This window comes from Globicephala melas, chromosome 16 (genome assembly GCF_963455315.2).
Source record: "Globicephala melas chromosome 16, mGloMel1.2, whole genome shotgun sequence".
In the NCBI taxonomy this organism is placed as follows: domain Eukaryota; kingdom Metazoa; phylum Chordata; class Mammalia; order Artiodactyla; family Delphinidae; genus Globicephala; species Globicephala melas.
In genome coordinates, this window is record NC_083329.1 from 34300227 (window position 1) to 34327809 (window position 27583).

The 27583-nt window shown below is 34.7% G+C and overlaps 1 protein-coding gene across 2 annotated transcripts in view; it reads right to left on the reverse strand.

Moving 5' to 3' along the window:
• BTAF1 (B-TFIID TATA-box binding protein associated factor 1) overlaps positions 1 to 27583 on the reverse strand; it is a 95523-nt gene that overhangs the window by 53201 nt on the left and 14739 nt on the right. Inside the window, exons 3-14 of one of the 2 annotated variants that reach the window (XM_030865075.2) lie at positions 26407 to 26521; positions 24531 to 24677; positions 18252 to 18415; positions 15397 to 15533; positions 12969 to 13098; positions 12624 to 12692; positions 11443 to 11532; positions 10653 to 10748; positions 10377 to 10553; positions 9537 to 9677; positions 8596 to 8720; positions 5769 to 5889 (exon numbers count right to left, since the gene is read on the reverse strand). In XM_030865075.2, coding sequence (XP_030720935.1) covers positions 5769 to 5889; positions 8596 to 8720; positions 9537 to 9677; positions 10377 to 10553; positions 10653 to 10748; positions 11443 to 11532; positions 12624 to 12692; positions 12969 to 13098; positions 15397 to 15533; positions 18252 to 18415; positions 24531 to 24677; positions 26407 to 26521 — 1512 coding nt within the window. Of the gene's footprint in view, positions 1 to 5768; positions 5890 to 8595; positions 8721 to 9536; positions 9678 to 10376; positions 10554 to 10652; positions 10749 to 11442; positions 11533 to 12623; positions 12693 to 12968; positions 13099 to 15396; positions 15534 to 18251; positions 18416 to 23917; positions 23943 to 24530; positions 24678 to 26406; positions 26522 to 27583 lie in introns of those variants that run through there. The other variant, XM_030865077.2, reaches the window with a different exon arrangement.

Sequence of the window (27583 nt, forward strand, 5' to 3'; positions counted from 1 at the left end):
GTAGAGCTAAGGTTAGAACCCAGATTCTCTGTTTAGTTAAGGGATCTTTTCATTAAACCACTGAAGAGGAAACAACAGTGATAGAATGCAGCTCAGAAAAAAGTAAGGCAAGCTATATGAAGGTATATTTTATTGTCACAACAGGCCTAACATCTGTAGTCCAAATTCCCTGGAGCCAAATATGTTTTAAAATTCAGAATATTTTCAAATTTTAGAACAATAATGAGGTTGTATATACCATATGTTATGTAATATCCTCAATAGAGTCTGAGGCAGCATCTGAATAAAATATATTAATATTTCTGCAGCAAAATTTGTGAATAGGCACATTAAGTAGGATAAAGACTTATTCAGAATGGTCAGGTTTTTCTGCCAAATAAGTAGTTTTATAAGTTGACCCAACTTACAAAAGTGCTGGATTTCAAAATTGCTGGTAAGAGACCATGGGCTTGCATTACAAGAGTCTGTGCATAGCTATTAATCAATCTATAATAACTATCAGGTAATGCCATGGGAGGAACACAATAACAGATAAAAGCATCATACATGGTTTACTCTGCTATCTTCTCAGAAAGCAAATAATGTTGCCAAAATCACAAGATTAACCATAACCATTAAATAAATGCTCTTCACTGCATAATGACTTTATTTAAATAATGTTTTAGATAAAGAAAAATCATAGTGAGTTGTATAAGTCAGAATAACTTTATGGCCCTAGAAATCTGACCTGTTTCCTGAAGGAAAGTTACAGTGAGGAAGAAACGAAGCGAATATTTAGGAGAGAAAATGTGTGTGTGGCTGGGGGCAGGTAGTGTTGGTGATGAGCCATGTACAAAGATACTCTCATCAAAAGAACGTAACATGGTTACAACTGCGATATAGGGGTAGACGTGGACAATATTAGGGAATAGCAGAGGAAAAGGCTGACAAGAGCCAAATAACAGAAGAACAAGAAAGACAGGAATTTAATTCTAATGTAGTAGGCAATGACAAATTACTAACAAGTTTGCAAGTAAATGAGGCTATGGTCCCCCAAATTATCCTGAGACTTAACACAAATTCTCCCCTTTTAGAAATACTATGACTGTGTAGAAACTAAATATACAAAGACTGATTCCAAACCTTAAAGAGCCAACTATTAGGGAAAGGACAATAATATTTTTTTATAAATATACAGAAGAAAGAAAATGGGTAAATTAGAAAATAGGTGATGTTCTAAGGGGGTTACCATTTATTCTTTATATTTTTCATGAAAAAAACTTGAAGCAAGTAAGAATTATAACAAATGCCAAGTGTGGCTAGTGGATAGATGAATGTTGTTTTATAATTCCCTCTTTTTTCTATTTAAATAATTTCCCAAAATTAAAAAAATGAAAAAGAGGTGGTGGTAGTAAAAAAAGTAATCTGAAAGGGTTTGGCTTTATAGTATTATTTTGGGAAAAAACAGAACAAAAAATCAAACAAAATAGTAAAGGATATATGTGGGGGCCAAAAAGTGGAATGTACTAAGAGTGGGTGATATGCACCATAACTATAGCCTCCAATGGTGAGGCTACTAGAGAGCAAGGCTCAGGGCAGTGACGAAGCACAAAATAATCTACATGCATCAATATTAAGTTTCACTGACAGCAATGCTTTCAGTAAAAAGACACTCTGAAGATACAGGATAGATAGTAACAATGGGAAATTTCATTAGTGACACCATTAAAATTTTTTTAAGAAGAGAAAAAGAAGAGGCATAGATAACAAACACAAAAGGACATAGGAAATACAATAAACATTAAAACCTAGAAAAATAAAGGATTATGCACATATCAGAATAACTGGACGGAAGATATGGAAGCAGGATAGATTTAAATGTCTAAAAGGAGGAGACTCTTTGGAAAAGCTCTTTTGTTCAATACAGTCTGTATAACTTGCCTAATTTGAAACTGACATATTTTTCAGAAAAATGAGATGCTTATAGAAGTATGTATTAAAGATACTAGATGTTAAATAGGAAGAAGTAAGGGAAGATGACTTTTTTTAACCTTATCACCCAAATCCTCCTGATCTTTCAGCACTTAGTCTAGCCTTCAATGCTGCTTCCTGACACCTATCATATTCTGGTCTTCCATTATTTATTTGCAGAGGTTTATTAAACTTATTACGTAAGAGTCTTATCACAATCATATCATAAATTTTTTCAAAGTAAGAACCATGTAGGATTTTTTTCTTATTGATAATTTCCCGTAACACCCTGCACTGAATTTTATATAAATTTATTTAACAAATATTGAGGGCCTATGCATAAGTGATGGCTGACGTACCACAAATCACATACAAACACAATAGAGTTCTGGTATAAGAAATGACAGTCATCATCATCAATCTTCTACACATGCTAAGGCCAAAGCATTCATTTACAAGCCAGTAAAGGCAAATTCAAATTTGGTCAAAGGACCTAAATAAATAAATAAATAAAGCCCCGAATAAAAAGAAATCAACATCACAGAACACCGTAGAGATGTTTTCACAACCACATAATTTTAATAGCCAATATCAACAATCATTGAGGACTTCCCTGGTGGCGCAGTGGTTAAGTATCTGCCTGCCAATGCGGGGGACACGGGTTTGAGCCCTGGTCCAGGAATACCCCACATGCTGCGGAGCAACTAAGCCCATGCACCACAACCACTGAGCCCACGCGCATAGAGCCTGTGCTGCGCAACAAGAGAAGCCACCGCAATGAGAAGCCCGTGCACTGCAACCAAGAGTAGCCCCCACTTGCCTCAACTAGGGAAAGCCTGTACGTAGCAACGAAGACCCAACGCAGCCAAAAATAAATAATAAATTTATTAAAAAAACAAACCAATCACTGAAGGGCTAAAACAATTTTGAAGGGGATTTGGAGCAATTTTGGGATCAAAAAATTTTGAAACATGAGAGGAGGAGCCAGATTTTAAGATGGACAAAAGTGAGAAATCACAATTGACAGCTGAGAGAGGAAAAAAAAAAAAAAACACCTAGGAAAAAGCAACTGAAAAAGAAGCAGTGCGACTCATGTATCTCAATATTCCCACGGTATACCATAATAAGCAAGCACACTATTGACCAATAAATCATCTTGGTGACTCATTCATCAAAAAATATTAACTTATGGGCTTCCCTGGTGGCGCAGTGGTTGAGAGTCCGCCTGCCGATGCAGGGGACACGGGTTCGTGCCCCGGTCCGGAAGGACCCCACATGCCGCGGAGCAGCTGGGCCCATGAGCCATGGCCGCTGAGCCTGCGCGTCCGGAGCCTGTGCTCCGCAACGGGAGAGGCCACAGCAGTGAGAGGCCCGCGTACCGCAAAAAAAAAAATTAACTTATGTTTAATATACTTTAAGACGATAACCAGGTTTGTCAATGATTTTAATGGGTAACTATTTTTGGTGGCAAAAAAGTATGTTTCAACTATTTAGAAAACTGATTTATATGAAATACCTGATTTCCTAATAATGTAAATAAAGTTGACATTATTAAGAAATAATGCCACAAAAGTTAAGTTTAAAAGAGACTGCAGGTGGCTTAGTCACCTTATAAAGAACAGAAAGGCTTAAAAGAACAATGAGGAACTCATATACAAAATATACAAAGAAATCTTAAAATTCAACAGTAAGAAAACAACCCAATTTAAAAATGGGGAAAAGATCTGAACACTTCATTAAAGAAGAAATATAGATGGTAAAAAGCATATGAAAAGATGTTTAACATCATATATCATTAGGGAACTGCAAATTAAAACTATAGTGAGATACCACTACACACTTATCAGAAAGGCTAAAAGCCACAACACTGACAACATCAAATGCTGGGAGATGATGTAGAGGAACACAAACTCTCACACTGCTGGTGGAAATGTAAACTGGTGCAGCCACTTTTGGAAGACACTTTCTTATAAAATTAAACATACTCTTACTATATGATCCAGCAATTGTGCTCCTTGGTATTTCACTGAAAACTATGCCCACACAAAAACCTACACGTGAATGTTTAAAACTTTGTTCATAATGGTCCAAACAGAAAGAAACAAAAATATCCTTCAATAGGTGAATATATGAACTGTGTTACATCCATACAATGGAACATTATTCAGTGATTAAAAAAAATGAGCTATCAAGTCACAAAAAAACATGGAGGAACCTTAATTCTGTATTGCTAAATGAAAAAAAGCCTCTCTTAAAAGGCTACTTACTACATGACTCCAACTATATGACATTCTGCAAAAGGCAAAACCATGAAGACAGTAAAAGGATCAGTGGTTGCTAAGGCTCTGAAGGGAGGAAAAGTAGAAATGCATAGATGGGCCACAGGCATTTTTTAGGGCAGTGAAACTATTCTCTATGTTACTCTAATGGTGGACACATAACACCGTACATTTATCAAACCCCATAGAATCTACAATACAAAGAGTGAACCCTAATGTAAACTGTAGACTTTGTTAATAATATATCAATATTGGTTTATCAACTGTAACGAATGTACTACACTAATGCAAGATCTTAGCTAAAGGGGAAACTGTGTGCATATGGGTAGGGGCATATGGGAACTATGTACTTTTTGCTCTTTTTCTATAAACTTAAAACTGCTCCAAACAACAACAACAACAACAACAACAACATGAAGGAAAGAAATTTGATAACTTCAAGAGGTCTACCGAAAGTGAATTTAAGAATATTTACATCAAAAACATTTAGGCAAAACTCACAAAAGTAAAACAAAAATGAAGTGAAAACTCAGAACAACCCATGCCGGTTTTGTCATATGAACCCATGCCTGATCAACTAAGGATTATAAAACAGACCTGATAGTTTTTCCTTAGAAGACTGTGATTAGACAAAAAAGATAATGTAAAACGAAACTTTACAAACATTGATTCATGGTAGTGCAACACAACATCATGTTGTAGATTAAAGTAGGTCTACATGGAATATTCCTAATTCACATATGAATGCATGGTTAGTGAACACAAAAGAGACATTTACCCCTACGATATTGTCTAAAAAATTAATCACTGCTTTTTGAAGACCACCGTCTCAAACTGCACTATCTATAAATAACAGCATGATAGACGAATAGATTCCTTATGGTGTTTCCCTAAATTCTAGTATTTTGTTTGACCTTTAGGGCTATTTTTAAAATAGGAATGTGAAGCCTTTTACAGACAGGGCAAGGACTCCTCAGCTCATTAACAGATTGCATTCACACAGTGATATTACCTGAAGGTTCTCTGTAGGCATTTCATTGTGTTATTCCTGAAGTATAATATCCTTTGAAATATCATGCTCTTAAGATTGAGTAATCCTTAAGAGAAGGTAAGTGCCTAGCAATTTTATTATCAGTCTTTAGAGTCATACCGCAGAGCTTCAAATGTAGACTTCTAACCTGGGATGAGTTTTGCCAATCATCCAACTGTCAACCACACAGAGCAAGAAAAGAATAAACAACAAGTCTCTGACAGGAAGGGAATATTCAATCAATCTTTCATTCGACAAATACTCACTGAGGGCCATCCATGTGTTAAGCAATATTCCAAGTGCTGGGAATACAACCTACAACAAAATATTAAAATATTTCTGCCCTTATGGTGATTACATTCTTATGTGTCTACAGAGTCACCATACAATTTTACTAGGCCTAGCATTCTCCTGATCTTTATGTGAAGCAAGGGTAACCTGGTGATCATATTTATTTTACAAAATTAATTTATATAAATTTCAAGATTACTATGGTTATTAGTTCTTACCTGGTCTTGAGTTGATAATAAAGTGAACAGAGTTTCCAATGCTGCTCTTCGAACTGATGATATAGTGTGATGCAAAAAAGGCCAGACTCGTGGAACTAAAACTGTGAGTGACTGTTGAATACTAATAAAGAAGACACAAATTAATCTTACTCATTCTCAGTTGAAGCTCTATTGATACATTATCTAAGTATCAATTCCTTGTGGACCTAGCATCATTTTTGATGAATAAATTCTAAAAAGACAATACAATTTTCATATGAACATTCGCTTAACACCCTCATTCAAAACCGTTATTATATAGTACCAGTACAGACAGAGCAAATGCAGTCATAAAGAAGAGGAGAAATATTAACATTAGGTTGTTCTATGGCACTAATGCCATGAATTAACCTTTATCAAATTAGAACTTTCCAATATAACTGCACTTATTCTCAGTCTGTTCTTACTCAGGAAAATGGGGGCATGTATCTTAGCTGGTAGTCAGCCTACACAAAATCAGGATTGCTAATCCTTACTACTTTCCCATGGCTAACCCCAATGGGTAACCAATAGGTGCACATAACTTACAACCCCCTTTGGGGCCATCTCTATCACATATCAAAAGAAACAAGAGATGGTATGGTAGTAGATTTGAAATTTGTTATCCTGATCTAGCATTACTAAGTTAGGAAAATTCAAATTATCTTCCTTCTCACAGATTAGATTTTTTTTTTTTTTTGCTGTACGCGGGCCTCTCATTGCTGTGGCCTCTCCCATTGCGGAGCACAGGCTCTGGACACGCAGGCTCAGCGGCCATGGCTCACGGGCCCAGCTGCTCCGCGGCATGTGGGATCTTCCCGGACCAGGGCACGAACCCGTGTCCCCTGCATCGGCAGGCGGACTCCCAACCACTGCGCCACCAGGGAAGCCCCTCACAGATTAGATTTTAAATGGGAAAGCAAGCAAAGCCACGTGTAGGCTAACAACTTGCACTAAGATTCCTGTCACATCCGTGAGTCATTTATAAAAGTTACCTCAAATTAGGAAATTATTTATAACTAGCACTTGAAATATATACCTCTGTAGAAAAAGAAATGAGGAAAAAAGAATATGTCATTGTAACTATTTATCTGTTCTTTTAGTTCCTCTCAGGAGGTCCATCTTTTAATGCTATTTTCATTACTTGCAGGTTTGTATGAACATCACTTCTTAAATTTATTTACACATTTAGTAAATTTACTTATAAAATTATAACTTAAAACACATGCACACACGGACATAAAACAGTCAAATATGTATTATAAAAGCATTATAACAGGTCTTGTTAATAGTGTAACTGTTCATGCTCCAAATACATGCTGCATTTCTTCTTACATAAGCTGGAAAGTATCTGCCAAATATCAAAACATATGAAGCAAATTTTCTAAGGCAATTTTGAAAAAAAAATCAAAAACTACATTATTTCTCATTGAATTAACAGAATTTTCACTATATTCTTTCATTTTTGTTTACATTATCTAGCTTTCCAGACACTGTCCACTTGATTACTTTTTTTTAAAAGTCCAAAGTCTTTATTTAGGGCCGGTGCCAACAAACTAAGGCTCACAGTTCAAATTCACTCTACTTGGTTTTTTTAAATAAAGTTTTATTGGATCGCAGGCATGTTCATTCCTTTATGTATTATCTATGACTACTTTTGTGCTACAATGGCAGAGTTGAGTAGTTTTGACAGAGATCATATGGCCCACAAAGCCAAAACATCACTATCTGGGCAGAAAAAGTTTGCCAACCCCTGATATAGAGTAATTAAGAACTCTTGCATTTTGAAGCTTGAGAAGGGCTTTCATATAGATTAACTGATTTAATCCCTATACCAATGAAAGCATCTGAAAATTAGGAAACGCCATATATGCACTACCACTTCAACTTTTTTCTTCATTTTATAGGCATTTATTTTGCTACTCCAATTTGTGAGCTGTCCTACTAGCCTAAATTTAACATTGAAGGACTATCAGCAGGTCAGTATTATTTGAAACATTTTTCACACATTGATGATTTTCATTGGAAACAGACGCACTCACAGAACCAGAAATCATTTATAATCATAACCACATAAACATTCATTGAACACTCTCACTAGGCTAAGAAGAATAACTTTCTCATCTGTGCTTTTTTTTTTTTAAGTTGCATACGATTTTCTTCTCTATCTCCAAGGATACTATTAATAGAAAATAATATTCAGGAGCCAGTCTAAAAGGTAGGGAATACATTAATTAGCTGAGCTTCATTTCAAATATCAGGATAGGAAAATAAACAACACTTTAAATTTTTGGTTTATGTTTTGGCTTCACCCAGACTCTGACTTTGGACATTATATTACATTATTATGTATTCCCTTCCTGATGACTGATTACTGAAATCAAGAACAAGAGTTGAAGTGAACATCACAAAGAAAAAGTTTACAGAGTAGCAAATTTTGGAAAAAGTAAAACTGATGTTCAACAGTAATTCTATTAACTAAATGTCACAAAGGCTAAAATTCCATAGTCTCGGGCTAGAGGTGAAAATAATATGTAATAATTGTATTTCTAAAGTTAACTATTACAGGATGAACAAATCGAAGAATTATATAAATAAACTAACCCAAGAATATGACCTAAGTTCCTGCCCCAAAAGAGCTGGTGGCTAGACAGTCAAGAAGAAAAGTCCTCCTGGAAATAACTGTCTTTGGCATCCCCAACTTACCGTACTGTTCTAAACGGTGCTAGGCTATTGTATTTTTAGGCTTAATTATCTGGAAATGTATGTAAACACTTTTTACTTTATTCCACTGAATAGAAATAATTACCTGCATTGTTGAACCTGAGGATAAGTTAACAAGGATGAAAGAAGAGTCATAATACTATTTGTTGAAGCTGTTAGATCATCTAGTTCCAGAAGAGCATCCCATAATGTATTTATAATGAAGGGTACCTGTAAGATTAGTTATCAAGAAAAGTTATTAATTTTGCAAGAAATATTCCCGAGTCATGCCAAATTGTATCTCAGGAGTCACTACTGATTCAACAACATATACAATCCCAATGACCCTGGATAATGCCAGTTTTGAGCAAAGTTAAGAAGCCTTTAACAATTCTCTACCCCTCCTTTTAATGCCACTCAACTCTACTTTGGCACTGCCCTTTCTAATGAGGCTCATAATGGGATGGAGAATTCAGGAAATAAGTTATCCAATACTCTATTTTATGTAAAAAACTAAACTTTGAAACCAATACAGTGTAGACACACATGTCAGGACTCTCTGAGTAAAGTAATTTAATATATTTAATACATTCCTAATCATCATGGAAGGACAAATTTAGTTTCTGAGCTTTCAAAGTACTGCTTGCCACACTCCCAAATACATGTGTTCCAGTTTTGATAATTCAAAAGGAAGTCAGATAGATCTTAAAAGAGGCATTTCAAAGATGAAACCAGATTAAAAAACCAAAAGCCAAAACCAAAATCAAAACAAACAAAAATCTCATATTCCTAAAAACCGGGAATGAAATGAAGAAGGGATGGTTGCTTCCTTCTCAAGGAAGTTCCCTACATATTCTGTACATGAAAGGGAAAGATAAATAGACACAGTTCACTCTTCCCAAGGATAATATATAATCGAGATTCCATGCATCAGAGGGTTATTTGTCATAAGAAAAGTGGAGAATGGCGAAAAAAGTCTGTTTTTCCTAACATGCTACACCTCAAATGTAAACAGGCTCTACATGAAGAAAATGCAAAAATATTTACTTTTTGTGTCTGAAGATACACAAGGCTTTCTACCACAGGTACTAATGATGCTGCAGCAACAGCTCTCACATCGTCATCAAGATCCTGGAGTCCTTCAATTATTCTAGTTAAAACTTTAGGCAATAAAGTATTAATTACATCCTGTAAAAGAGTAGATCAAAACAGATTAATTTTCTATAGTACAATTATTGTGCTTAAACATCTTTTATTAAATTTACATATGGAAGCACAAATTCCAATATTTATTTAAAAAGAATCATGTAAATGGAAACGAAAAATAACATCAACAGATGCCTATGTAACTAATCTCATTTCAAAAAGAACACAACAGTATCAAGTACTTCATTATTCATTGTGACTTGAAACATCAGAACATGTTTTCAAGGCGGGACTATGAATTCCCAGTGTGAATACACACACATACACACCCCTGTGCTAGAACCTTAACTTCTATTTCTCATTCAACACCACTGACAAACAAAGGGAATACGAGAGAAGAAGGAAAGAAAGCCATCTCTTCCTGCTTCTCATTACTCCAAACTACCCTCTTTTCAATCGCCCCAATAAAGGCAGCTCCCAGAGGCTACTCCTGTGATCATACACTAGGAATCTCGCCGAGAACTGGTCTTGCTATGAAACAGAAACAGGTTTCCAAGCCTATCTTTTAATTTGTTCTTATTAGCATCACCTATCTCTATGATACTACCTCAACAAGGCAAATCTTGAAGGACTGGCTTACCTGTAACACTAAGAATCTAGGGCCAATTCATTTAATTAATGAAAATAACTAAGAGGGGGAAAAAACTCTCCCATACATGCTTCAAAAACTGAAGTGTTTACCTGACGAACTGCCAAAGCATATTTTATTCCTAGCAGACCACCATGTCTAACTTCCCATTGTTCTTGTGTAAGTAATTTAAGCAGCACGTCCACAGTCTTATGAACTCCTGTTTCATTCATGTGTTTTAACACCACACCTAATGTCTGAGCACAAGTTTCACGAACTGGTGCCACAACCTACAAATGAGAAAGTAAGATAACTCACATTTGCAAAAAAACTTATTTTGTAAGAATCTGAAATTTGATTGGGTAAAGCCTCCCTTAGGCGATACTTACTTCATCAGAAACAAAGTCTCCAAATCTGTCTAATGCAAACACACAAAGGAGTCTAATAACCAAGTCTTCCAACCACTCTTGATGCTGTTGAATCATCTGTTAAAATGATCACTTTTTAATAACGTATTAAAACATATTAAGGGAAACATATTAGGTCCAAAAACTAAAACTAAACTATTATACTATAGTAAACTGAAACAAAATACTGGGACAGATTATTTTAGCTGTAGGAACAATAACCAAAATATGGAATAGTCCCAATTACTATCTTTAATATTAACCACATTCTCTTCCATGATTATTAGATATACTGTACCAAAATCTTTAAAATTCATGAATTCTATTATTTTACTTGCACTCCAAGAGAAATTAAGAAACCACTTAAGGCTGCTCTGATATTAATTATATCTATCATGTATCTATTATCTAGCCTATTACCAGTGTCTCCATTTTAACACCATATTACTTACTGACCTTTAAACTATCCTTTCATTCACCTTACTCTACATTCTAATCCCTTATATCCTGCTCAAATACTAATGCTTCTACATATTTTTCCACTCAATATCTCCAGACATATCTTTCCCTTGAACTCATTCTTCCTGTCTATAAATAATATAAATAAACCTCTTCCTAACGTTTTTATCTTTTTCCTTATGTTCACCTTTCCATGTTTCTTATTATTTACCTCTCATTTCTGCTTCATGGCTCTGTTACTTCCCTGTCTTGGAAAAAGAGGCCACCTACTGAAACTTGGTGATAATTATTGATTTTCTACACTTACACTTACCTCTTCTAAAGTGCTGTCTCCCATTTTACCACCACTTTTCCCATGAGCTTTAAGGATTTCCCTAAGTCCAGTGCCTGCACCATGTCGAACCTAGTAAGAACCAAGAAGCAAATATCAGAGGTTAAATGCTTAAGAAACAGTGTTTACCTTTGCTTCAGTATGAAAAAGGGATATTAGATTTTTAAGAAATTGGAACTAAGCAGTACTTCACAAGAATGTGTTTTTCTTCTATTGTCCAAGAAGAATTACATATATTTATTTCACAATTTTGATTATGTGGAATTTTTTTAAAAATCAAGGCAAGAAAACAGCTATTCTAAATTCCTTCTGAGATATTAATCCACCTGGCTGTCACTCCTCTAACCTCTACTTGCATTCAGCATCATCCACAGGAAAGGAGAGACAAGCATCATATAATGTTCTTTATAGCGCAAACACCAATATTTTAGAAATAAATACATCAATACTAAGTTCCAAAGCTACCAGTGTTAAGCATCAAAGGAAGACAATTCAAATAAAATGTCTCATGACTAATACTTTACTGTAGCCCTGTAGCCTTCTGCAGCGTCATCTGGAAGGGAGGAAACATGCCACTGACACTGCACCCACTTATTCAAGACCCCATTTAAGACTTGAATAGCTTTAAATAGAAGTACATCAAGGAGCAGAAAGAGTGCTAAAGGGTATTCCAAAACAGTGTTTTAAAATTACTCAGAGGCCAAATGAAGTGAGACAGAATCGTTTGAGACTACCAACCCTCAATTTCAACCAGAGGAACTTCACGTTCATCTCTTTTACATGAGACCTGTTCAAGATTTTCTTTGAAGAAATATTTCTGAGCCTAAGCTACTGCTTGGAAACTACTAGTCTTAATCAAAATTGTGCACTTCCAGATGAAATTTTTACTGTCTGGAAGACATGCAACTCTTTATATCATAGCTAAAAGAATGAAAAGAAATGAACAATTCACCGAAGAAATATGTCAAAAGGGGTATAAAAGGTGAAAATCAGTCTAAAGCTTTCTATTTAAGAGGCGAGTGATATGAAGTGCCCTGACCAGTGGTTCTGAGAAGGATACAGGGCAACAACAGGAACTCTGACAAAACAGATTGTGCTTGACATGGTTCTTATCATTAGCCAAGAAAATAGAGCTGAGAGAAACTGTAATGAAGAAATCCTACCTCCCAGGAGGGATTAAAAAGGTCATTGCAAAGTTCTTCGCAAAAGCTTTCCAAAGGCCATTCATTTGTCTGAATAAGAAAAACAGAATTACTACTAATTTAAAAGATCTATCTTATGCTAATAATTTAAGTAATACGGTGTATTTATTTGTAGGACTAATAATAATAGTCAGGCTTTTAAATTTTTAAATAATTAACAATTTTTACTAATGAAGTAAAGATACTTAGATTTTTAATAATAAAAGTTCTCTCAAGTGACACATTATTATATACCATCTACTAACACATTAGCATGAAAAAATTATAAATAATTTCAAAGGACATTTTATGGCATTTCAATAGTACCTCTTCAATTAAGGCAGAACTGTCTGGAATATTATCAATCAGGACTTTGGAATCATTTGCAGACTGATTAATAACAACATTGGCTATTTTTCGTCTCTTTTCTTCTGGTTCCCCATCAGTGCTATCATTGCTAAAAAAAAAAGTCACCATTTAAAAAAAGTGAATAAAGGATAATGTTAACCACAATGAATGTAAGAGAATCTATCATTTTAACAAATGTTTTGCCATTTTCTGCTTATATGGTTTACTTACAATTTCATGTATCAAATAACTAAGATTAACTGCTTAAAAATGTTTGAGCAAACTTTATCCTACTACTCTTACTGATAAATGTAAAAAGGTCAAAGACGTCTTGCTTTCAGACTGGATCTCAAATTTAACAATGTATTCTTTTTTCCCCTTCTCTCTACAACCAGCTCCTCTCCTTTTTATTTTAAACTCTTTTGGCCTAACAACCTAAATCTGGCCCAGCATAACTTTTTTTTTAGGCTTTTGTACCCTGAAAAAAACTAATATACTGAGCAACACACTATAATCGTACTAGTTCTTGAAAAATATAGAGATAAGACTATTAGAAGATGAAAAATGTGTGCAGAAAATTTGAGGAAAATTTTATGACTAAAAGAACAAAAACAGAGGCTAGACTAATAACAAAATATTACAAAGGAGAAGACAAGTAACTGCTTTATTGAATTATTAACAGAAAGAAAGAATTAGCATTGTTAAGGTATACACAGCATTATTTTCTATAGATATCCACCAGGCCCCACCTTCCACCTTAATAGTGCAATCTTGGCCAACCATTTTTTCTGTAGGTGATGAAAGAAATCGGAGACTATTATTATTCTAATTATTTCTAATTCAATCTAGTCACACTGGTTGGTCATTTTACTGTCTTTGAACTTGTTAAGCATGTTTCTACTTCCAGGCTTTTGTCCTTGCTATTCCCTCTATTTGGAATGTCTTTTTAAGATGTTCCCAGGGCTGGCTAGCATCCTCACTTCTTTCATATCTTTACTGAAAAGTAACCTCTGTGAATCTCTCCCTGACCATCCTATCTAAAATTTAAAACACCCTCCCCACAATACATTTCACTTGTTTGTTCCTTGCTTTACCTCTTTTTTCCTTATTAACCCTTACCATTAAAATAATTATTTATCTTATTCCTCATCTATCTTTCCCTCTAGAATGTAAGCTCCACGAAGACAGGAGTTCCTACCTATTTTATTCACTACTGTATCATGAGAGCGTAGAACAGTATCTGGCACATAAAAAGTATTTAATAAAGATCTGTGTAATGAATGAGTCATGGGCTCTGAAAAATAAGGTCTATTATTTCCAATATTCAGATATTTGGGTAAAAGTCTTAAATGAATAGAAGTCAGTAAAAACACTTACTAGGTTACTACACGATCCTAATGAGCTGTTAACTTAAAAAAAAAAAACCTGTAGTTAACAAGATCAATAAAGATTTTATACTTAAAAAAAAACTCCAAGTAAAAATTTATACCAAGTAGATGTTTATTGTTTACCCCACCATATGCCTAGCTTTTAAATAAACGCTGTAAACACTTAACTTTTTAGCTTTATATGAATGGAAAGAATAACAAAAAGTTCTGTTATCTGCAACAAAAGCTTATTTTCATAGGATCTCATGTGTTTATGAATTGCACCATTTCCTCAAACATTTCTTGGACACCATTAAAGATTCTGATTTAAGAGTTAAGTGGGGCCCAAGAATCTACATTTTAACAAGCTTCTCAAAATGTTTATGAAGGGGGTTGTTTTGAACCACTCCTTGAGAAATGCTACTCCAAGCCACACAGGTATCATTTTTATGAACTCATTAAGAAAGTGAGGACAGTGATTTTACCCCCAGAGTTCTTTCCTACAACAGAATTAGGTAAACAAGCCTGGATTATTACCCACTATTTGGATTAGCCCCCAGCCAGGGAACAGGTGATATAATACCCAGTTTATAAATGTAGTATTCTTAACTTGTAGTCCTCAGGCCATCTCTCTGACTTCATTCTCTACTACTCTTGCTTCTGTCTATTCATCCCAGTCATACAGCCTTTCTTTCTGTTTCTTGAATATTCCATGATTAAGGCATTTACACTTGGTTCCTGCTACCTGGAATGCACTCCCCTTGGAAGATCTTCAATCCTCATTCAGGGCTCATAATTATTAAGAAAAAAAAATGTGCATACGTAGATTTTTCTGGGAAAGTTGTCCTAGTCCCTAGGACAACTAATAATAGTCCCTAGTCTACTAATAATAGTAAATACTCTCTGACAATTGAGAAAGACAATCCAAATGGTACTCCACAGCCAAAGACAATGTCATCAAAATGTTTTTAGAAATCAAGCAGACCCAGATTTAAGCTAACCAACATTACTGTTTTAAATAAGCAGAAAAAGATTATTACCTCTTCTCATTAGTTTCCACTGCATCCCTGGATCTCTGTTTTGCAAATAACTTGGCCATTCTTTTAGCTTTGTTCTTTTGTCTATTGCTCATTCCTGTTCGAAACTCTGAGTCAATCAATTCAGCTGCCTGGAGAGTCTAAAAGAATAAAAGAATTCTGAATTTGAACTTCTTAAGTTAGAATATATACCCATAGTCTCAGCCTCAGAAGAGGACTAAAGTCTGTAAATTTCACTATACACAAATTGATTACATTCTTCTTTGACAGCTTCATGCTATTCTGCTGTATGACTGTACCATAATTTCACTCTCTTCTTCCTTCTCCCCTATTCTTTCAATTGCCAGGAAATGCTCATTTGCCACAGATAAGGCAAAAATGTGTGATCTTGACCCCAGTGAGGGCTTTGAAGAGGTGAGACTTCAAAATAACCATACTAGGACTTCCCTGGTGGCATAGTGGTTAAGAATCCGCCTGCCAATGCAGGGGACATGGGTTTGATCCCTGGTCCGGGAATATCCCACATGCCCGTGGGGCAACTAAGCATGTGAGACACAACTACTGAAGCCCACGTGCATAGAGCCCATGCTCTGCAACAACAGAAGCACCGCAATGAGAAGCCCACGCACCACAAAGAAGAGTAGCCCCTGCTCGCCACAGCTAGAGAAAGGCCGCATACAGCAACAAAGACCCAACACAGGCAAAAACAAAATAAAAACCATACTACCATCCAAAAGTTATAATAAAGAATGTCAATTTTTAAACAATGATAATCATCTTCTACTGAAAAAAATAAAAATAACTATAGCCATATAGTTTTAGTAACTGGGCCAGCGTCCTATAGTTAACTTAGCCTATATGTTTTTTCCCTCTTAATCACTCACTGCATACTGTTTTTGATCTCTTTTGCATTCATGGGAGACATTATTAAGGATGTGAACAAAAATGCTTTGAGTGCAAGACTAAAAATCCTTTCTGCCCTTAACCAATTAAGATTCAATTGAAATTTACACTTCTACAACCAATTAGGCTCACTGGTGTGGGTGCCCTGCTACAGACTTGGTCCAGGGACCACTGGCATATACACAAGGCAATGCAGCAGTGATGACCCTATGGCAACAACTAACCTCAGCAACTCTTCCCAAAGGTCCGCGACATCTAAAGCAACCAAACTTGGATCCTGCAAACCTCAAATTTGCTGCTGCCATCCCATATCCAACTATTCTGTCTATAGCCCATTTTCTCTAATACACCTACCCATTCATTTCCCTACACCATGTCGAAATACCACACTGTGATCACATTACTACATTTTTGTTTTCCTTTATTTTATTCTATTGTCTTCCTTATTTTTTAAAATTTTACTTATTTATTTATTCATTTATTTTTGGCTGCATTGGGTCTTTGTTGCTGCACGCAGGCTTTCTCTAGCTGTGGTGAGTGGGGGCTACTCTTCGTTGCAGTGCATGGGCTTCTCATTGCAGTGGCTTCTCTTGTTGCAGAGCACGGGCTCTAGGTGCGTGGGCTTCAGTAGCTGTGGCACATGGGCTCAGTAGGTGTGGCTGATGGGCTCTAGAGTGCAGGCTCAGTAGCTGTGGCGCACGGGCTTAGCTGCTATGCGGCTTGTGGGATCTTCCCAGACCAGGGCTCAAACCCGTGTCCCCTGCATTGGCAGGCGGATTCCTAACCACTGCACCACCAGAAAAGTCCTGTCTTCTTTATTTATATCTTATGCATCCCTTTGTACCCCATTTCTTTCTATTACTTCCTGGTTGTTATTATATTTTCTGCCTCTGTACTCTTCTTTTTCCCTCCAGAATCTGCCTTTTTTGCCCCCTTGCCGGCAAAAGTTCCATCATCACATACCCCTCAATGCCAAAAAATTTAGTTTATAAATTCTAATGGTTTAGAGGGCAACTGGTATAAAGGCAAATAGAACCCTTCTCCTCTTAAGCAAAGGGAAAGGCCAAGGGAATGAGAAGATATGGGTTTCATGTAAAGCAGGAATTCTTAATGGGACCCACAGATCCCTAAAAGGATATTGCAGGGGCAGGAGGAAAGAGCACTAAACTCCCTGAAAGGTAATATCTCAAATGTATGTGAATTTTTCTGAGGAGAGAGCCACAGCTTTTACTGGAGCTTAAAAAGAGTTTATGGTATAAAAAAAAGAAGCATACAGGCATCCATTGGGAACTGGAAAAACAGAGGAACAGGAAAAATACAGAGCAAAATTATGGTACAGCCATATAAATAGCATGAAGCTGTCAAAAAAGAATGTGATCAATCTGTATATACTGATATATGAAGCCATATGAAGTGAGACAAGGTGAACATGGCTTAAAAGAACTTATGTATACAGAGAAAATTTCAGGAAAAATGCACAAATAACTTAAAAAGCGTTGCTTCCTATTGTGTGCCCTTCTGCATTGTTTGAAAGTTTTCACCATGTTTGTTACTTTCTCAAATAAAAGAATCATAGCTGTAAAGATTTCTAGTATCATCATATCTGACTATGATAGCCCTTACTATCTCCCACCCTCTGAAATATTTTTTTGTGCTTCATTGAAGAACAAAGAAAGAGCAATTGATGCAACTAGGATTTTTCAACACCAGTGTCTCCTAAAAGATGTACCATACCTTTTATCTAATAGTCCAATGTCTATGAGGTAGGTGGCAACTTCTGTCTCCTTAGAATCTATCACTAGAAATCCAACTTATGAAGACACTAAATTATGGTGACGCTAAGCAACAATGAGTAGAATTAAAAAACGCATTTTTTTAAATTCCAATTGCATAGCAAAATAAAGCAAACCCCCTGTATTATTACTTGCAATCAACCAACCAGAGGTTTTACCTACAGGTTGTTTGTTTACAAGTGCTGCTGAAGTTGGGGTATAATCCAAATCTTCATCATTAAAGAGTTCTTCAGTGCTCATTCCAATAGCTTCTCCCATATTAAGGCCAAGTTTCTTCTGTAATAGTTTTCGTTGGCGTGCTATCCTCTCTTTAGGATCCACTTCACCTTTAAACAAAGAAGAAATACATTTTCTTCAAATCAGTTAAGCAGTTTTCTAATACATGAAGATCAGACTCGATTAAAATTTTAAAAAAAATTAACCATTAGAATACCTCTCTTGATAATAAAACAAACCACACTCACAATCTCTGAACATGTCATAAACTTTATTACCTAATAGAGTAAATATTTTACTGGATCTTGGAAAACAGTGTTCTAGCTAACAAAACACTCTAGCTAACGCAACACTCTAGCTAACAAAAATTCACTGAGATTACCCCATTGCCCTACTGTCAATTATCAAGTATATATATAATGAGATCTATTCCTATGAAAATAAACCAATCTTATTATTTTATAGCTAATCTCATACATTCTCTGAGAGCTCTAACCAGGCTTTAAAAAAAAAATCTAGATTTTATTTTACAGAAAAAGATCTCAACAAATACATGCTTATTCCAAGTGTGGCCTTTATGTATTCTGAGATGACACAGTCCTGATAGCCCAAATAACAAAGACAAAGGCATAAAAGTAGATTTTGAATGTCCCAAGAAAAATCTCTCAATATTTCAGTGGAAAATAGATCAAAAGGTATCATTTTAAAAATAAAAATTTGGGCTTAAACTAGCTAAGTTGCAAGAGATGATTCTATAATGATTAACTTCCAATAATAGCTGATTAAGTTCTTATTGAACTACTCCTCCACAGATAACAAATTCTAGCTAAAATATAATAAACAACCACCTGAAGGCACTGGAAAGAGATCAAACGTAGGCATATACTTGGAGGAGTTATCAATACCTGGAAGAAGGACATGGCATTAGGTGAGTTTCCCATTTTTGAATGTTTTTAGCCTAAAGGTAGACCCAGTCCGTGGTACGTAGGGCAGCCACGCCCTACATTTAAAAGTTGTGTAAAAACCCAGTCTGTCTGTTGCAGAATTAGAGGAGAGTCAGAGATCACTATAGCCACTGGGAAGTAGAGAGAAAAAACCCAGAAAGGAGAGAACCAGAGAGAAAGTCCAAATTCTGTAAACTCAGCCAAATCTCTGGCTGACCTCTGAACTATGCATGCACAGGGCAGACTCCAAACAGTCCAACTAAAGCTAAAAATTGAATTGGGATTTGAGTTGTTGCCCAGTACAAAGGAGACTGAGTTTGAGTTTCACCAAATTAAATGCTTATTAAAACAAGTAAGCAAAAACAACTAACTAAACCAAACAAATCAAAACATTCTTTGGAAGAATATAACAGAATTCAGCCTGTGGTATAAACATTTATAATGTGAGGAATACAATCCAAAATTAACTGACATACAAAGAATCAAGAAAATGTAACCCATTCCCAAAAGGAAGACAATTAATGGAGATCAACACTGAGACGACCCAGATGTTGGAAGTGGAAGACAAGATTTTTTAAGCAGCTAATATAACAATGCTAAATGTAAAGGAGGATATTGTCACAATGATGAAAAGATAGAATACCTCATTAGAGAAACAGAAACTATTAAAAAAAAATAGAATCATACACTTGCAAAGGGTAAATTATAATAGTTTTATAAGTGAATTCAAAGATAAAGCTATACAAAGTTCCCTCATCTAAAGAAAGGGAGGGGTGGGGCTTCCCTGGTGGCACAGTGGTTGAGAATCTGCCTGCTAATGCAGGGGACATGGGTTCAAGCCCTGGTCTGGGAGGATCCTACATGCCGCAGAGCAACTAGGCCCGTGAGCCACAACTACTGAGCCTGCGCGTCTGGAGCCTGTGCTCCGCAACGAGAGGCCGCGAAAGTGAGAGGCCAGCGCACCGCGATGAAGAGTGGCCCCCACTTGCCACAACTAGAGACAGCCCTCGCACAGAAACAAAGACCCAACACAGCAAAATAAATAAATTAATTAATAAACTCCTACCCCCAACATCTTCTTAAAATAAAATTTAAAAAAAGAACAGGGAGGGGAAGAAAACGATTTAAAGAAACAAACAACTTGTATATAAAATTAAGAAAATAACTCTACTAACAATAACATCAAAAGTAAAACTTAAAACTTATATTCTGAAAACTACAAAATACTAGTGAAAAAAATTAAAGATCTAAACAAATGGAAAAACATTCCATGTTCACAGATCATAATACCTCATAGTAAGACAGTAATACTTCTCAAATTGATATACTGATTCAAAACAATTCCTATCAAAATATCAGCTGGCTTTCTGCAGACACTGACAAACTGATCCTGTAATTCATATAGAAATGCAAGAGACTGAGAATATCCAAAATAATCCTGAAAAAGAACAACAAAGTTGAAGGCTCATACTTCTTGATTTTATTTTTTTATTTTTTAAATTTTTATTTATTTAGTCAGTTAGTTTCTGCTTTATAACAAAGTGAATCAGCTATACATATACATATATCCCCATATCTCTTCCCTCTTGCGTCTCCCTCCCTCCCACCCTCCTTCTTGATTTTAAAAATTACCAGAAAGCAATGGTGACCAAGACAAAGAGGTACTGGCCTAAAGAAAGACATCAATTGAATAGAACTGAGAGTCCAGTAATAAAACTATATGTCTACCGCCAACTGGTTTTCATGAAGGGTGCAAAGAAAATTCAGTGGGGAAAGAAGAATCTTTTCAACAAATGGTGTTGAGACAACAGGATAGCCACATGTAAAGAATGATGTTGGATCCTTAACCTCACAACATACAAAAATGAACTCAAAACAGATCAAATACCTAAGAGTAAGAGTTATAGCTATAAAACTCTTAGAGAAAACACAGGGGTAAATGACCCTAGATTTGGCAATAGCTTCTTACATATGACATCAAAAAGCTCGAGAAACAAAAGAAAAAGATAAATTGGACTTCTTAAAAATGTTTATGCTTCAAAGGTTACCATCAGGAAAGTGAAAAGATGCACAGAATAGGAGGAAATATTTGTAAATCACATATCAGATAAGAGATTTGTACAAAGAATATATAAAGACCTCTTATATCTCATTAATAAAAGAACAAATATCCCACTTAAGAATGGGCAAAGGACCTGAATAGACAGGTCTCCAAAGATACAGAAATGGTCAATAAACACATGAAAATATGTTCAACATCATTAGTCATCAGAAAAATGCAAATCAAAACTACAATGAGATATCACTTCACAGTCACTGGTATGGATATAGTCAAAGTCAGTTAATAACAAGCAAGCGTTGGCAAGGATGTGGAGAGATCGGAATCCTTGTATCCTGCTAGAGGAATGTGAAATGGTGAAGCCAGTTTGGAGAACAGTCTGGCAGTTCCTCGAATGGTAAAACATAGTTACCATATGACCCACCAAGTCCACTCTTATGTATCTACATAGGAGAAATGAAAACATACACCCACACAAAAATCTGTACATGAACATTTATTGGCAGCATTATGCATAATAGCCAAAAGAGTGGAAACAACCCAAATGTCTTCAGCCTATGAATGAATAAACAAAATGTGATATTCATACAATGGAATGTTATTCAGCCAGAAAATAAAATAACTTCACACCTACCAATATGGCTACTGCCAAAAAAGCCAGAAAATAACAAGCGTTGACAAGGTTATGTGGAGAAGATGGAAACCTCATAGATTGTTGATGGGAATGTAAAATGGAACAGCCACCATGGAACTGCCAGTATGGCAGTTCTAAAAAAAAAATCAAAAACAGAATTACCATATGATCCTATAATTCCAATTCTTGGCATAAATCCAAAAGAACTGGAAGCAGGAATTCAAACAGATATTTGTACACCCACGTACATAGCAGCATTATTCACAATAAGCAAAAGGTAGAAGCAACCCAAGTGTCCACTGATGGATGAATGGATAAACAAAATGTGGTATAAACATACACTGGAATATTATTCAGCCCTAAAACAGAAGGAAATTCTGACACATACAACAACATAGGTAAACATGAAAGATTATGTTAAGTGAAATAAGTCGGTCACGAAAGGACAAATATTATATGATTCCATGTATATGAAGTACCTCGAGTAGTCAAATTCAGAGACAGAAAGTAAAACAGTGGTTGCCAGGGAGTGAGGGGGAAAAGGAATGGAATTGCTGTTTAATGGGTATAAAGTTTCGGTTTTGCAAGATGAAAAGAGTTCTGGAGATTGGCTGTACAACAATATGAATGTACTTAATACTACTGAACTGTACAGTTAAAAATGATTAAGATGGTAAATTTTATGTTATCTATATTCTATCACAATTTAAAAACTGATACACCCTGTAACAGTAGTAACTACTACTTACAAAAAAAATGAAAACAGTACTAATATATATACTACAATATGGATAAATCTTGGAAATATTCTGCTAAGTAAAAAGAAGCCAGTCACAAAAGACTACATATTATATGATTCAATTTATATGAAATGTCCATAGTAGGCAAATCTATAGCTACAGGAAGTAAATTAATGGTCCTTAGGGATGGGAAGAGAAGGGAAGGATGTAGGGTGGTTGCTAAAGGATACAGGATTTCTTCTTGAGACAATGTTCTAAAATTAACTACACACAATTGTGAATCTACTAAAAGCCACTGAATTGGACACTTTTAAAATGGGGATTTCTATCGTATATGAATTATATCTCTCTAAAGCTACATTAAAAAAAAAAATTTAAGGCTACTCTACCCAGAGGGAAAAACACTAGGCATCCAAAATGAAGGCTGCTGGATTATAAGTTTAGTACACTTACAAAGAGCCTAAAATTGGTCCTCTCATTCCAGGGAAAGTACTATTGGGGAAAATAACCAACTGCAAAGGAAACGCAGACTGGCACCTATGCAAATCATAATATGTGTAATTTATAAATATGTAGAGACCAACACAGATGAGCAGATATTTAAAGAAAACCTAATTAGAGGGTTTTAATGAGCACTCTTCAGCATGCTATGACTTATCAGCATTAAAAATTGAATTCCAAGAAAACTGGGGTTCCCAATCCTGCTTACATATCAGTCACCTGTGGGGCTTTTTCTTTTAATATACAATTTCCCAAAACTCTCCACAGATCTATTAAATCAGAATCTTTAAGATACGACCCAAACACGTACTTTTTTTTAAGTGACAAAAGTGACACTGACTTTTATCCTTAGATAAGGGCCAATGATCTCTCATCATGTCCATGGGTACACTAGTAAGATTAGTAAACTTACTAATTAGTAAACTTAGAGATAACTTTTTCAAATTGGAAAGTTTCTGAAGACTTCTACCTCCCTTATTAAAAAAAAAAAACTGTGCTTTTCTGGAACCTAAGCAAGTTCTCCTCTTAATTCTCTCCATAAATAATGACACTAGATCTTTCAATACAAAGTATATTAGGAAAGAAGAAATGGGTATTTGACATTTTTTTAAATAAACAAATTGAAGATCATTTCATTAACTTAGACAGATATGCTTTGACTAATAATAAATTAGCAACAAAACAAAACACTGTTCTGTTTTGGTTTTAGTCAAAAAAGCAACTTATTTACTTACAGAAATCCATTAAAAACATCAAGGTTTTTTCCACTCAAGGCATCAATCTTGAATGGCCAAAACATTTATTTATATCCAGATGGATTCTGTAAGTTTAAAGATAATGGGACAATTACCTATCTAAGACTTATTTTTCATTTTTAGTTTTTGCTTTGGTCATCAGCCTAAGTAGATCCAATTATATAAATGTTTAAAACATATGATAAAAAGGAAACTATCATAGCCTCTTAAATTTCCAGAATTGTGAAAACATTACCACAATCTGTACTAATCCTAGCTTTTAAAATCTATTCAACTGAAGCTCTTGGGTACCACTTTACAATTTCTATATTGAAATACTGAAATATTAATATGTATCTATTAATGGTGCATATATATATATAGTACATATTCAACTAAGGGAAGAAAAATATTCCTATAGTAGCTTTAGACAAAGTGCTTCTGGTTACCTTCCCCACCTGCATGCCCCACACCTCAAACTGAAAACTTCAGTGAATTTGCATTTCATGACATCTGTTAGATTTTGCATGACTGATAACATAGCACGCCAAGTAACAAACTGGTCTGAATGCATGCATTTCAGACTTTTTTCTGTAGGACTACTACTACATACCTGATTTTTCATCTTGTACTTCAAATTCTGCACCAGCAGATCCCAAAAGTGATGCCCCATGTTGTAATAATCTACATATATCAAATCTGTCAAAATTCAATCGATCTGTAGTAGATGAATCTTCCATAGCACCTTCTGAAGTAGTTTCTAGATGAGGTTTAAAAACATTTGATTATATAGCCAAAGTATAGAACGAAAGAAAATAGCATCACTTCAGGGGGAGCAGGGGGGAGGGTATTTTAAGAAAAGTAAAATGTGGAAGAAGTAGAAAAGCTATTGTGAATTTACTTATGATCAACTATTATTTATGAAAAAATTATTTAGTAGGTGGCTCCCTTACTACAAAGTATCAGAATGTCAGTGGGTGTGTGTAAAACTTTTTGACTATGAAAGCACAATGTCATATGAAGAAATGCATCCCCATGTTGAAATACGTATGTTAAAAATCGTGCAATCTGTTAAACAGTTAAAAAATACCAAGGTAGTTTATTATAGTGATAAATTGGAAGATAAACATATTCATAGAATGTATTCATAAATAAAACTAGTGAGCATCATCATTCCCTATACCTGAGGAATATCTAGGACATAAAGGAAGTACTCAATCAATAGGACTCTTTTCTCATAATATAAAGCAAATTACAATCTCCTGGCAAATTGCTAAAATTAAATATCCAACTGGGGTCTAAAACTATCTATAAAATGTTCTGTATTCCCCCAAAAAGGTTATGGCATTGTAAATTTTTAAATGTACTGTAATTGTTCACTGACTTAATAGTTCGTTTAACTGGCATTTGCATATAATTCATCTGTAAACTAAAGTATAATTGCTAAACTGAAAGGGAACTGCTATGAATATCTTAAAGTTTTCTAATGATAACAAGTAACCTTACTATATATTTTAATGCTACTGTAACTACTTTAAAGTTTTTTGGGGGATTCTCTGGTGGTCCAGTGGTTAGGATTCCACGCTTTCACTCCAGGGGTTGTGAATTCAATCCCTGGTCAGGGAACTAAGATCCCACAAGCTGCGCAGCAAGGACAAAAAAATTTTTTTTTAAAAATGTGTTTTGAAAAGAATTTGATTAATAGGCTGGAATGGAAAAGGTTCTTTTCTAAAACAAGTTATAAATTCTTCTGGTTATATATTTCTTTTGATGAGAGAAGACAAATTAACACAATCCCTCAAAATAATAGGTGAGGCAAATTAAAGCAAAAATTTTAGACGAGCTAAGACATATGATAAAAGTCATGTTATCAAAGTGACTTGAAAACGAAATGCATTTGTACCATATTAAATTCTCACTTAATTAAAATGTATACATTTATCTATTTGTAAAAGCATACATTCATTTTTAAATGTCATATATAATAGGCAGTCAGAAAACAAGTAATTTCCACTAAAAGACATCTAAAAGACACATAAAAAAAACTAAACACTGACCCCTCCAAATATCCACACATAATCGTGCTTAAATTTAGTAAACAATTACACTATTTTCCCAGCAACAAGAATAAATAGACTGTTTCAAATATTTACATTGTATTGATTTCTTTTTTTAGAACATTAATCCTTGAGGGAAGTAATAATCTCTAAATCAAGCATACTGTAGAATAATTTAAAATATATGTGAGATAATGCAACTATACTCCAATAAAAATTAATTTAAAAAATAAAGAAAAATAAATAAAACATATGAGAAAACATTGTTTGTCTAGTATGTTTTTTAAAACATGGTGAAAAATCACAGTATTCATTATTATTTCCTGACAAGACTGCACCTAAAAAGCATGAAAATTAAGTCTTTAAAAGTGAAATTACTAAAATATAAAATGTGTAGTTTTTACTGCAACCGACTTTTCCACTTAAAAGCACCTTGTTTGGTTCTTGGCATTGGATTCCATTCAGGTACATTTTTCACTATAGCTTCAACAGCTTGTCCTGCTGCAATCCGAGTATCCCAATTTGTACTCCTTAAATATATCAACACCTTAAAAAATTAAAAATTAAATAGTTATATAACAAAAAATATTGTTTTTTCAAAGTGGCCAAAACAGAATGCTTAAGTGCATTTTAAAAATAACATAGTTTTTAACATAGTAAAAAGCAAAGTGCATATTATTCATTAAGTCCCATTACTTAATACAAGAGTTATAAAACTAGTAGAAAAGATGAGTTCAGCAAGAGAGCAAGATGTAACATCAATATACAAAAATCAGCTGTATTTCTGTACACTTTCAACAATCTGAAAATGAAATTAAGAAAATAATCTCATTTATAATAGTATCAAAAAGTATAAAATACTTAATAAATTTAACAAAAAAAGTACAAGACTTGTATATTGAAGACTACAAAAAAATTCAAAATACTACTGAAAGAAATTAAATAAGACCTAAATAAACATCTCATGTTCATGGACTGGAAGACTTAATATCGTTAAGATAGTAATACCCCCTAAATTGAATACAGACTCAATACAATTCCTATCAAAATCCCAGCTGGCTTTTTTTCAGAAATTGACAAGTTAATCCTAAAATTTATATGGAAATGTAAGGGACCCATAATCACCGAAAGAATCTTGAAAAAGAATAATAAAGTTGGCAGCCTCACACTTCTTGATTTCAAAACTTACTACAAAGCAACAATAATCAAGATAGCATTGTACTGGCAGAAGGACAGATACATAGATCAATGGAATAGAATTTAGAGTCCAAAAATAATACTATGTGTCTATGGTCAACAGATTTCAACAACAGTGCCAAGACAATTCAATGGGAAAAAAGGGGTTTTTTCAGCAAATGGTACTAGAGCAACAAAATAATGACTTAAAATCCCTACCTCACACAAGACACAAAAACTAACTCAAAATAGACCAGAAGCCTAAAAATAAGAGCTAAAACTATAAAACTGTTAGAAGAAAACATGGGGATAAACCTTTGTAAACTTGGGTTAGGCAAAGGTTTCTTAGATATGATCTCAAGAGCACACAAGTGATGTATTTAAAAAAAGAAAAAAAAGATAAATTCGGCTTCACTGAAATTAATAACTTTTG